The sequence below is a fragment of the Myotis davidii genome, unplaced genomic scaffold (genome assembly GCF_000327345.1).
Source record: "Myotis davidii unplaced genomic scaffold, ASM32734v1 scaffold489, whole genome shotgun sequence".
In the NCBI taxonomy this organism is placed as follows: Eukaryota; Metazoa; Chordata; class Mammalia; order Chiroptera; family Vespertilionidae; genus Myotis; species Myotis davidii.
The window spans coordinates 209842-223040 of record NW_006299708.1 but is presented as its reverse complement, the minus strand read 5'-3'; the positions used below and the strand labels follow the sequence as shown (position 1 = coordinate 223040).

General features: G+C 36.3%; 1 protein-coding gene across 1 annotated transcript in view; it reads right to left on the bottom strand.

Annotated features, from left to right (window-relative positions):
- COL4A5 (collagen type IV alpha 5) overlaps positions 1-13199 on the bottom strand; it is a 278780-nt gene that overhangs the window by 117210 nt on the left and 148371 nt on the right. Inside the window, exons 9-17 of the mRNA XM_006775788.2 lie at positions 12031-12111; positions 9585-9647; positions 4945-4980; positions 4816-4857; positions 4568-4660; positions 4002-4055; positions 3848-3904; positions 3515-3559; positions 534-587 (exon numbers count right to left, since the gene is read on the bottom strand). Of these exons, the coding sequence (XP_006775851.1) occupies positions 534-587; positions 3515-3559; positions 3848-3904; positions 4002-4055; positions 4568-4660; positions 4816-4857; positions 4945-4980; positions 9585-9647; positions 12031-12111 (525 nt within the window). The remainder of the gene's footprint in view (positions 1-533; positions 588-3514; positions 3560-3847; positions 3905-4001; positions 4056-4567; positions 4661-4815; positions 4858-4944; positions 4981-9584; positions 9648-12030; positions 12112-13199) is intronic.

The window sequence follows — 13199 nt, the reverse complement described above, 5'->3', positions numbered from 1 at the left end:
GAATTGTGTGCTTCATACATTCTTTCAATGTTACTTTTAAAATAGGCAACTAAATAAATGTCTACAGTCAGGCTACATAGTCAAATGAAAGAAAAAAAAACAACAAAGAATTAGTCACAGACTCCTAGACAATAATTGCATACAGAATGGAAATGTTTCATGAAGACATTCTAAAGTCACAACTGCAAGCCTTTTTAGTAGGAGGACCTCACTAAAATAGTGGTGAATCTTCTTTCTGAAGAACAAAAGTTTTGCAGATACAAATTTAAAGTAAAGGCATCAACTTTTCACAATGGAAATGCTGAAATTAAACAATTCCTCATGGACTGTGATTTAGAACAATAGATAAAAATTCAGAGGAAGTGTTATTTGAAAAAAAGAGGGCAACACCAAAAGATGGATAAAGAATGTATGTTTTGAATACAAAAGCTAGTTATTTAGAACTTTTCAATGATAACTCAGTCTTGGAAGAGAAATGAATTATTATTATAACTAGGATAAAATCAGTCACTTCGAAGTATTAAAAGTCTTACCTTTTCTCCAATCCTTCCAGGTTCACCAGGGTAACCAGGATCACCAGGCAAACCCTTTAAAACACAGAGGACAGTGTGGCATCAGCAAAAATGAAGGACATCTCTAAATCCTCTCCTCCATAAAAAAAAAAAATAGCTGGAGTCAAACCTTTTAGAACTCTAGAAATTAACCAAAGGCTTGCAGCCATCCAGGAAGCATTTATTGAAAACAAGTGACCTTTTAATTTGCTCTATCTATTCCCATCACCCCTCCTTAGCTTCTCAGTAGCTTTGAAAACCAATAATACTTAAGGTTAAAAACAGTAGCCTGGCAACAACTGGAAGAGAAAAAAACTGGGTTGGAGCTTCTTCAAAGACCCTTTCCCACAGAAGTGTCATTATTTCACTTGTATAATGGTTACCCAAAAGACCCCACTGGCAAGACTACCTTTGTTTGACCTAATTTGAGTTCTCCCAATACCGAGAACAGCCTTTTCCCTGGGTATAGCTATAGAAAACAATCAGGTAAATTGTTGAATATCATGGCTGCTAATCATTAAACAAAGAAAAAATGTTCAGAAAACAACAACAAAACAAAACAAACAGGAACTGAGGCCCTGAATTTTCCTCCTCTTAAACCATTTTATATGTTTAAGCCATTTTTGAATCTGTAGTTTATAAGTTGTGGACTGCCTGTTCAGCAAAATTACATGTAAGTAAATTTATGTGATTTTATTGTTTCCAACTTCCAGCCTTGTTAAAAATAATCCTTTTCCTTTGAAATTCTCTCCAAATGTCATCAAATTTCCTATCTGTCCTCGAAAACTTCTTTTAATATCTACTGTGGATACTCTTAATACTAAGGTTGCTTGAAATAATGTTCCTGGACTGACATGTTTTATTTTTATTTATTATTATTTTTTATTGCTTAAAGTATTTCAAAGAGTATTACATATGTCTTTTTTTTCCTGCCCTTGACAATCCCCTGGCCTCCCCTACCCCGCAGTGTCTTATGTCCATTGGTTATGCTTATATGCATGCATACAAGTCCTTCAGTTGCGGACTGACATGTTTTAAATGTTTCTCCATTTCTTAGTAATTTGAATTATCTGTCAAAACTTTTACTTAAAAAACTTATGTTCATTCAAAAAATTTGTATGTGAATGATTTTAGCTATTTTATTCATAATGGCCAAAATCAGAAACAATCAAAATACCCTTCAATGGGCAATTGAATAAGTCTGTCTTGCTACACCCATACAAACAAATACTATTCATCAATAAAAGTGATTGAACTATTGATACACAGTACAACGCATTATGCTATGTAAATGAATACTAATTCAAAAGGCTATGTACATAGAAGTGAAATCATGTTGTATTTGTCTTTTTCTGTCTGACTTATTTCACTTAGCATAATACCCTCTAGGTCATTGATGGCGAACCTATGACACGCCATCATAGGTGACAAGCAAACTCATTTTTTTGGTTGATTTTTCTTTGTTAAATGGCATTTAAATATATAACATAAATATCAAAAATATAAATCTTTGTTTTACTATGGTTGCAAATATCAAAAAATTTCTATATGTGGCACGGCACCAGAGTTAAGTTAGGATTTTTCAAAATGCTGACACACCAAGCTCAAAAGGTTCTCCATCACTGCTCTAGGTCCATATGTGGAGTCTAAAAAGCAAAATAAATGAATAAACAAAGAGAAAGACTCATAGATACCGAGAACAGAGTGATAACTATGTATGGTGCTGGTGGGTACTTAAAGTATTGGGGAGACCACTTTGTAAACTATATGATTGTCTAACTGCAATTCTGTACACTTGAAATTAATACAAAATAATATTGAATGTAAACTGTGAAATTGAAAAATAAACTTGAAAGTTTATATACAATATGATTTCATTTGTATGATACTATGGAATAGGTAATATTGCAGGGATAAAAAACAGATCAATTTAAAAAAATATTTTATTGATTTTTTTTACAGAGAGGAAGGGAGAGGGATAGAGAGTTAGAAACATCGATCAGCTGCCTTCTGCACACTCCCGCAACCAAGGTATATGCCCTTGACAGGAATCGAACCTGGGACCCTTCAGTCCGCAGGCCAACACTATCCACTGAGCCAAACTGGTTAGAGTAAGAACAGATCAATTTTTGCTGGAGGCTTAAGTTGGGATGGAGGGGATGGGATGACTATGAAAAAAAAGGAATGTGATGAAACTTTTGAGGATGATGGAATTGTTTTTGATTATGGAGTTGGAAACACAGATATATGCATTTGTCAATACACACATAGCTGTATGTTAATAATGATTCATTTTACAGTACAAACATTATATCTCAATAAACCTGGCTTAAAAATCTGGCTTAAACATGTGTGTGTGTGTGTGTATACATACATACAATGGAATCTACTCAATAAGGAAAGATGAAATACTGCCATTTGTGACAACATGGATTGATCTTGAGAATATTATGCTAAGCGAAATAAGTCAAACAGAAAAAGTCAAGATCCATATGATTTCATTCATAAGTGGAATATAAAACAAAAAGAAATAATGAATAATGAAGACAAACAAAAAACAACTCATAGACACAGACAATAGTATGATGGTTAACAGAGGGAAGGAGGCCTGGGGGAGGTAGTAAAGAGTAAAGGGGGTCAAATATATGGTGATGAAGAGAAATTTAACTTTGAGTGATAAATACACAATGCAATATATAAATGATGTATTATAGAATTGTACACTTAAAACCTATATAACTTTATTAATCAAGGTTACTGCAATCAATTTAATTAAAAAATAAAATACAGAATCAGATTTTGGTTTCAAAAAAATCTGACACAAAAACAGGAATTTCAAATTCATGTTCAAAAGAAAAAGAGTAATTTCCACTCATTTAAACTATTCCAAATATAAGCCTCTCTGCTATCCTGCTTCCTGACCTTGCCTTTTATTTTTTCCTGGGGTAATGGACTTTACTCACTGGAATTCCTGGCTGGCCATTCTCTCCATCTTTGCCCGGTTTACCCTAGGATTCAAAGAAATGCAAGACTATAAACTTGCTGTTTAGGAAGTATGAGATTAAAGAACATAACAACCTTTATTCCTGACTTGGACTATATTAAGTAGATGTTTTGGACTTCAATATTATAATAAATAAATAGACTTCAATATTATAACACTTAAATAAAATAATATTTTATGTATTCAGTTGTGACATTTTGAAGCAATAAAAGTAGGATTTAAAGGGAAGGAATGAAATTATACTCAAATATTTTAAAAAATTTTGCAGAGTATTAGTAATTATAACACTTACTCTTTTGCCAGGTTCTCCTTGTTCACCCTTCTCACCTTTCACACCACCTGGAGGGCCCTGGACACACAAAAATAGTTTTACATTGGTTCATGGAATGCTATATATTAATACCAATTTACATTAAATGATGCTAAAAAAAAATTAGGTTACTTACTGGAGGACCACGCATCCCTGGAGGTCCGGGAGGCCCTCGTTCACCAGGAAGTCCCTATGTAGTAGTAGAGGAAAGGAAAGCACTATGAATACTGTTAATACTACAACTAGCTTGAAATGCTTTCATGAAGCTGAACTATAGACTCATGTAGTATAACCAAAGATAACAGGATGTTTTTATTTCAAAGTTGAAATCTGCTAGGCAAATGGACCATCTTTTTTCACTTCATTTAATTTTTAATGTATGGTCAAGTCAAATTTTGAGATAAATAACAAGATAATACTTAAAATAAGAGTATTAATGATTTTTAAAAAATTATAATTTTTTTTGTTGAAAGTATTACAGATACCCCCCTGTAAATATACTAGAAAATGTAATCTTACACTTTAAGTGGATGGATTATAAAGTATATAGTATATTATACATCAGTAAAGTTCTTTAAACATTTAATTATCTCAAATCATTGTTATTTTTAAAATAATGTAATCATTTAGAGCTTATAATGCATTTTAATGGAATGCCACTTTTATAGCAGATGCTAATTGACTTTCTCTCCACACACTCACCTGATCTCCTTTCTGAAATTCTACATCAATTGGTCTTTTCTGTTCACTGATCTGCCCTGGTGGCCCAGGAGGGCCCTGAAGACCTTGCTCACCCTATTTGCAAGATAAAATAAGAATTTGATATTTCATAATTTACACAGAAAATAGTATAACATGTAAGCAAAGTGACAAGAGGCAAAATGACAAGTTCAAATGACTATGAAAGGAACAAACTTGGGGATGAACAATCCCTTTTTATCTTTACTCACCTTTTCTCCCTTGGGTCCTTGAAAATTTAAGCCCATATTACCCTGAAGAGATAGGATTCAGCTTAAAATCTCATTGACAATAACAAAAAAATCCACACCAAATAAAAGATGTAAAGAAAAAGAAAATACCTTTAGTCCTGGAAGTCCTGGTGGACCAGGAGGGCCCTAAGAATTGAAGACACAGAAAAGGAAACGAGTGTTATATTAATGTTTATTTAAAAATTATTTTGTTGCATAAAAAATGAGTACTGAGGATGCCCTTCAAAATAATATTTTCTATTTTTCCTCATTGCTTTCTAGTCAGACACACATTTTAAATAATTTAAACAAAGTAGATCAATGTGGAGATTTCTCATGTCAGGATACGAGTGGGCAGGGGAAGACATACAAGGATGGATGGATACAGACACCAGTGCCAAAATAAGTAAAAAAGTTAATGTCAACAAACATCAAATTTCTCATGTCAGAATTACAGGTTAACTTAGGTAACATAAGGCAATTCACTCTCTAATTCTAAAAAAGATGTGTTTACAGGACTTGTCCATAATTAAAGATTGAGTGGAATTATAGATACGGTCATTTGTGTCATAATTTTTGTTTCATTTGCTTTTGATTTTTTGTTTCCCTGAGTGTATGCTTAGTTGTTGAGTATATATCTGAGACCATTAAAACTTTTTTTTGATATAATATTACCTACTGTGCTGGTTCCTGTTTTATCAGGAATAATTTTTGTTCTATATCACAGTTCTTAATTTGTTTAGAATATTGTGAAAGATGGCATAGTTTTATTGACAAAAGCAATCTTTTTTCATTTTCTTTTATTATTTAAAATATTACATATGCCTCCTTTTTCCCCAATTGACACCCGCAGGCCACTCCGACCCCCGAGGGCAAGCCTTCACTGCTACAGTGTCTGTGTCCATTGGTTATGCTAATATGCATGCATACAAGTCCTTTGGTTGCTTTCTAACCTCCCTCCCCACATCCTTTGTCTCTGGATCTATTTTGTTCATCAGTTTATGTTGATCATTATATCCCACATATGAGCGAGATCATGCGATATTTATCTTTCTCTGACTGGCTTATTTTGCTTAGCATAATGCTCTCCAGTTCCATCTATGCTGTTGGAAATGGTAAAAGTTCCTTCTTTTTTATAGCAGCATAGTATTCCATTATGTAGGTATCACAGGTTTTTAATCTGCTCCTCTGCTGATAGGCACTTAGGCTGTTTCCAAATCTTAGCTATTGTAAATTGTGCTGCTATGGACATAGGGGTGCATATATCCTTTCTGACTGGTGTTTCTGGTTTCTTGAGATATAGTCCTACAAGTGGGATTTCTGGGTCAAATGGCAGTTCCATTTTTAATTTTTTTTAGGAAACTCCATACTGTTTTCTAGAGTGGTTGCACTATTCTGCATTCCCACCAGCAGTGTACTAGGGTTCCTTTTTCTCCACATCCTCGCCAGCACTTGTCATTTGCTGATTCGTTGATGATAGCCATTCTGATAAGTGTGAGGTGATACCTCATTGTAATTTTTTGTTGTAGTACCATTTGTTTATTTTCTCCTTAGTTTCCATTGCCCTAGGTGCTGCATCAGTAAAGATATTGCAACAACATATGTCTGATATTTCGCTGCCTATGGAGTCTAAGATTTTTATGGTTTATCTTCTTACATTTAAGTCCTTTAACCATTTTGAGTTTGTTTTTGTGTATGGTGTAAGTTGGTGATCTAGTTTCATTTTTTACATGTATCTGACCAAATTCCCCAGCACCATTTATTGAAGAGACTGACATGACTCCATTTTATGCTCTTGCCTCTGTAACATATTAATTGAGCATATTGGCTTGGGTCTATTTCTAGGTTTCAAAAGCAATCTTTAAACTACGTGCATACAAAAGCAATATAAAATTTTGACTACGTATTTTCTATTAAAACTAGAGGTCCTGTGAGCAAAATTCATACACAAGATATTTACATTAGCAACTGTCTTGAGAATTCAGGGAGCTAGAGTGGAATTTAAGTTTTCAACAGTTTTGTTAAACCTAGAACCATGAAAAAGTATTCCAAAGAAATTCTGAAACTTCATATCTTGGGAAAATGATGGTACATTAATAAAAATTGAAGGTGGATGATTTAAATATAATATATTTGATTTTTAAATAATAAAAAAGGTGGAGAGTAAGAGAAAATAAAAATAAATAAATTAATAAATAACATCCTATCTAATAAAGAGGAAATACGCTAATTGACCCTCACGCTATCGCAAAGATGGTGGCACCCACAGCCAACAAGGAGGGAATATGCTAACTGACTGCTACACACTCAAAGATGGTGGTGCCCACAGCCAATAAGGAGGGAATATGCTAATTGACTGCCACACCCTAAAAGATGGTGGCGCCCAGAGCCACAAGATCGCAGCACCCAGTCCCCTCAGCCCTGTTGTGGTGGCAGGAGCATGGCAAGGTTGGGCCTGCCCCCAGACAGGCCCGGCCTTTCCACGTGCCTGCCTCTGGAATACCCCAGTCCCCTCAGCCCCCCAGCCACCCAGGGCCAGCCCAAGGCACAGGCAAGCCTTGGATGGCAGCAGCCCAGCCAACGTCTGAGGGGCAGGCAAGCCTTGGATGTTGGCTGCCCAGCTGTCCAGGGCCAGCCCGAGGCACAGGCAAGCCTCAAATGGTGGCTGCCCAGGTGCCCAGGGCCACCCAAGGCTCAGGTGACAGGGCCGGCCGAGGCTTACACAGCTGGCAGTGGCAGCAGCAGAGGTGTGATGGGGAGTCGCCTTCCCCTGATCGCCCGGTCGCCTCCTTCCCCTGAGGGCTCCTCGACTGAGAGGGGGCAGGCTGGGCTGAGGGACCCCCATCCAGTGCATGAATTTTCATGCTTCGGGTCTCTAGTCTATATATAAAAGCCTAAGTGACCAAACAACTGATTGATGGGTCTCTATGAGGCACACTGACCACCACCAGGGGCAGATACTCAATGCAGGAACTGCCCCCTGGTGGTCAGTGCACTCCCACAGTGGAAGCAATGCTCAGTCAGAAGCTGGGCTCATGGCTGGGAAATGCCACTTCAATGGCACAAGCCTCTCCCACTGCTGCAGTAGCACTACCAAGCAGCAGTGGCAGCAGGCACAGTGTGGCCAGGATGGTGGGAGCAGCATGATGCCTAGCCCTGGCCGCCTTCCACTTCTTACATCTCTCAGTGGATGTTGGATTGCCAGTTTTGGTCAGATCCCTACAGACCTGGCCAATATCCCCCAAAGTTTCCTGGATTTCAAGAGGGCACAGGCCAGGCTGAGGGGCCCCATGAGTGCACAAATCCATGCACTGGGCCTCTAGTATTAAATATTTTAGTACAGTTTTATTTTTATGTGATCTGATTTTGTATATTTGAGAATGTTACAAGGTTTTAAAAGTTAAATAGACATTTGTTTGCCCAAGTGTGTCACCTCTTGATATCAAGGGACCTATTTATTTACATATTGTACTTTGGTGGCATTTCTAAGTCTTGGCTTCACCCATTGAATCAAGGTTAATTGAAAGGACATTTAGAAGTGCAGAATGAATAAGTTATGTGCCACAAAAGTTAGGGAAATGCAAGGTATAACAACACACTTAGTGTATACCAATGTTATAACAACAGAATTAAGAAAAAGTTTCATAGCCCTGTCTCATATTTTGCAGCATGTCTACAACTAAAATAAACTAACTAAAGGATGTTTCTAATCATCTTTAAAAATATTTCCAGGAAATCAGTAATCACAATCTTTTCTGATAGATTCTTCTGTTATTTAACAATAGCGGAACAATTGTCATAGGCAAAAATGTAGCATCTATAATGGTATAATGAAAACTGTCACTTAAATACATGATAGATGATAGAGTAGCACCTCAGAAATTACTTTGACTGAAGTACAATTTTCTTGCCTTTTTAAGAGGGCAACAGCAAAGCTGTAAGTCCAAAACATGAGTTGAATTAAACCTGAGTATTTCCGGAGTGAAAATACTAAGAATTTATTATAGTAAAAAATATGAGTATCCATAGAGGTAGTAAATTAATAGTCTGCCCACACATTCAGTCTTTAGAAGTTTTTGCTTTTTTCCTGAGGTACACACATTCTTATCCCACTGGAGAGTGTTCACTAATCTCAACATGCCTACAATTTTGTCACAGGCCCCTAAGAAATCAGAGATGATTTTTTGTGTAAATACCTTTTTTTGTTCCTCTTAAAAAGAAAACTTTAGCCCTAACTGGTTTTACTCAGTGGATAGAGCATCGGCATACAGACTAAAGGGTCCCATGTTCTATTCCGGTCAAGGGCATGTGCCTTAGTTGTGGGCATATCCCCAGTAGGGGGTGTGCAGGAGGCAGCTGATCGATGTTTCTCTCTCATCGATGTTTATAACTCTCTATCCCTCTCCCTTCCTCTCTGTAAAAAAATCAATAAAAAATTTTGAAAAGAAAACTTCATTTTTATGAAACATGTTTTATTTACTAGAGAACCGTTGTGGAAGACTTCATGAAATGGCCAGAATCGACTTCAACACTGACATATCAAGAGGTAACAGCAAAATACTTTATTTTAAATCTTTCATTTTGTGACCCTAATTTTTCCCATCTATACAATGGAGCTATTACTTAGCATATATTGTTCATGATGACATTGTTAAATCTCTCATTAGTAAGATTATTCTAGATTATATTTCCTTTCAAAGAAGGAAATAAAAATAAAAGAGGGAGAAATAAAATTACACAAGCAAGCTTACCATCAAACCTGGTGGTCCTGGAGAACCAATTGGCCCTGGTAAACCAATGGGACCAGCTGGGCCCTGTTATAAAGGAAGCAAAAAGGATTAAAAATACCAACTAAACAGATAGATGTAACTTTTAGAAAACTTACGTTTTACAGTGGTAGATAACAAATGTGGATAACAAATGTGGAACAAACACATCATAAGAAAGTTTTAGAAAATAAAATGATTAAGATGGACATCGAGTGGTGCTCTTATGCTAGAACTGGGAAGGGAATGCAATTAGTTTCAAGGTGGCTTTTATACTTTTTATTTTTAAATCATTTTTTATTTTTCAATTACAGTCGACATACATTACTATAGTAATTCCAGGTGTAAACCTCAATGGTTAGACATTATATTACTTACTAAGTGATCATCCTGATAAATCTCATACCCATCTGACACCATGCATAGCTATTAGAATGTTATTCTAATTATTCCCTATGGTGTACTTTACATCCCCACAGCTATGCTGTAACAACCAATTTGTATTTGGTAAAACCTTCATCTTTTCACCCATCTCCCCTAATCCCTATCCCATCTAGCAACTGTCAATATTTCTCTGTATCTATGAGTCTGTTTCTGTTCTGCTCGCTTGTTTATTTTGATGTTTAGATTCAATTGTTTAGAATCAATGAAATAAGATTAAAGATGGCAAAGGAAGTAAGAATAAATGGAAAAAATAAGAAAATGATGCAATTGTTGTGGAACACAATTTATCATCTTAAACACTTGAAAAATTGATTCCCTTTAAATCTAGCAATTTTATATCTAGTTATAAATCCTGAAATGTTTTTAATTTTAAAAAATCCTGACACAACCCAAATATTCAACAATAGGAGATTGGAGAAACAAATTGTAGTATAGCTACACAATGAAATATTTTGTAGAAATGAAACTGAATGAACTAGAGACACATATAATCATATAGATGAATCTTTACATATCAAATAGAAAATTTTGTAGAAAGACACATATTATATTATTTTAAAAGCAAAACTACTAAGTATTCTATTGTTTACATGTAAAAATATATATAGCAAAACTATTTTTAAGAAACAATGTCTTGGGAGGCAGGAGTGGCAGGGGATGTCAATCAGGGAAAAAGGAGACATATGTAACACAATAAAAAAAAGAAGCAATGGAATACTTATAATGATAGTTATGACTTGAGAAAAGGCAGAAACCACAGGTTTATCCAAAATTATTTGTAATATTCTAGTTCTTACATGTTGTGTTGGGGTTACAGGTGTTCATTGGGTATTTATACTTCATAGCATACATATATTTTGCATGCATTCTGCTATATTTTCAAATCCTATATAATAAATGCCTAATATGCAAATCAACTAAACGGCAGAACGACTAGTGGAATGACCGGTCACTATGACACGCATTGATCACTTGGGGTCAGACGTTCAATGCAGAAGCTGCCCCCAGCCCACAGGCCCCAGGCCACCCAAGGCAGGTGTCAGCGGGAGCCCCCCTGATCACCCCGCCGGTCACCTCACAGAGGGAGGCAACTGGAGGTGGGAGGTGGGGCCAGCGAGTGGGAGGCGTCAGGCCAGCCAAGGCAGGTGCCAATGGGGGCCTTCCAATCTCCCCGCCTGTCATCCCACAGATCAGCCCAGATTGCTGGCCAGTCCTAGGGACCCTACCTGTGCACGAATTTCATGCACCAGGCATCTAATATTACATAATACAAATTTATAAAAGATAATGGGTAAAGTTGAAAGTACTTAAGAGCATATGGATGGATGATAAGTATGATATGAGAAGGTAGTTTTAAAAAGTCCTTGACATTTTATGTTAGTGATCAAATATTAGAAAGTATTGATTTTTGTTTTTGGCAAAGGGATTAATCCTCATAAATATAAACCTCAAGAAATTGACTTCCTAATCTACAAATACTCCAGTTATGCATATTTGTTATTTGTAGGCTAATATAACTTTTTTTAAGATTGTAGTTGATCCATCAATTGTATTCCTTCAACCTAAAATATGTATAACTGATAGTGTTACAAATGACATCTTCTAATGCCTTAAATGGAAGATCTAGGTCAATTTTCTTTTTAATCAGACCATTTATAATTATTAAGACTAATCCTGCTATCCTACTGATCCCCATAGCCAAAAAATAAAAATATAGAAGCCTATTTCTGCTTCCAAATAATAAAACAAGTATCTCCATGGAAATTATATAGAAAAGTAAAAAAAAAAAAAAAAAAAAAAAAAAGCAGCAGTGCTTCTTAAAAATTCTCCCTGGTCCAGATTGCTTTCATCTTCAGATAGAAGTACTTGCAATGTCTATCAAACTTCAGGTGATAATTTCTATAACTAAAAGCTAAAAAGAAAAAAGAAGTGATGCTGTGATTTGATTAAGTCAATATTGCGAAGAAGAAAATAACTGGTTGCTTACTTGTACTCCAGGAGGACCTGGATATCCTGGATTACCCTTTGGTCCTGGCAGTGATGACATAATTATACTACCTGGTTCACCCTGAAAGAAACCATCAATGAAAGTTATAAATAACAGTTATGATACATGAAAACTGGCAAAGCATGAAAAATGACCTGATAATTCAATTTGTCACATGAATGTCCTGACAGATTAGGCAAGCTCAATAATTAACATGAATAAATTTGCTTTTTAATGGGAAGTGAGGAAGTAGCCAGAGTATATTGAAGTAAAATTATTTAAAAGAGACTGTGATACTTTCAGTTACTCATTCATTAAAAAATTATTGAATATTAATATTTGCCAAGAACTGTGTTAGGCTCTGAGTACTCATTAGTGAAAAAGGTTAACAAGACCTCTGTTCTCATGGTGCTAACAATATACTGGGGGAATAAAGAGCATAACATGAAAACAAATATGATGACTAAATGTTCTGCTAAGGGCAATGAAGAAAAACAAAATAGTACATGATAAAGAAATAGTGGAGGATTAAAAAGAAATTATAATTGCCCTGGCCAGGTGGCTCTGTATGCTAAAAGGTTGCAGGTTTGATTCCCAGTGAGGCACATACCTAGGTTGCAGTTTGATCCCCAGTCAAGGTGCTTGTGGGAGGCAACTGATCCATGTTTCTCTGTCACATCTCTCTTTTTCTCTCTGTGTCTGTTCCTGTCTCTCTCTCGCCCCCTTCCTCCCTCTCTAAAATCAATGGGAGCATATTCTCAGGTGAGTATTGGCAAACAAACGAAATGATAATTATGTGAAATGACAGAGGTGCTAATCTACACTAATAAAAGACAAAGATGCTAATTGACCATACCTTTGCTATGCCCTAAGCCATGCCCACCAGCCAATCAGAGTGACTATATGCAAATTAACCCAACCAAGATGGCGTCCAGCAGCCACGGAGCTGGAGCAAGCAGGAGGCTTGGTTTCCCGGGTGATGGAGAAAGCCAAGCTTCCCCCGCACCCACCCTGGCCAGCTCTGAGCTCCTCTCAAGGCTACAAAGTTTCAACTATAGAAGGTAAATAAATCCCAGAATTAAAAAAGAAAAAGAAAAAATGGAGAGGATGGGAGCTTCCATCGCTGGGCGGTCTGGGCCAGCCTGAAAACGGCCCTCAGCCCCCCATCC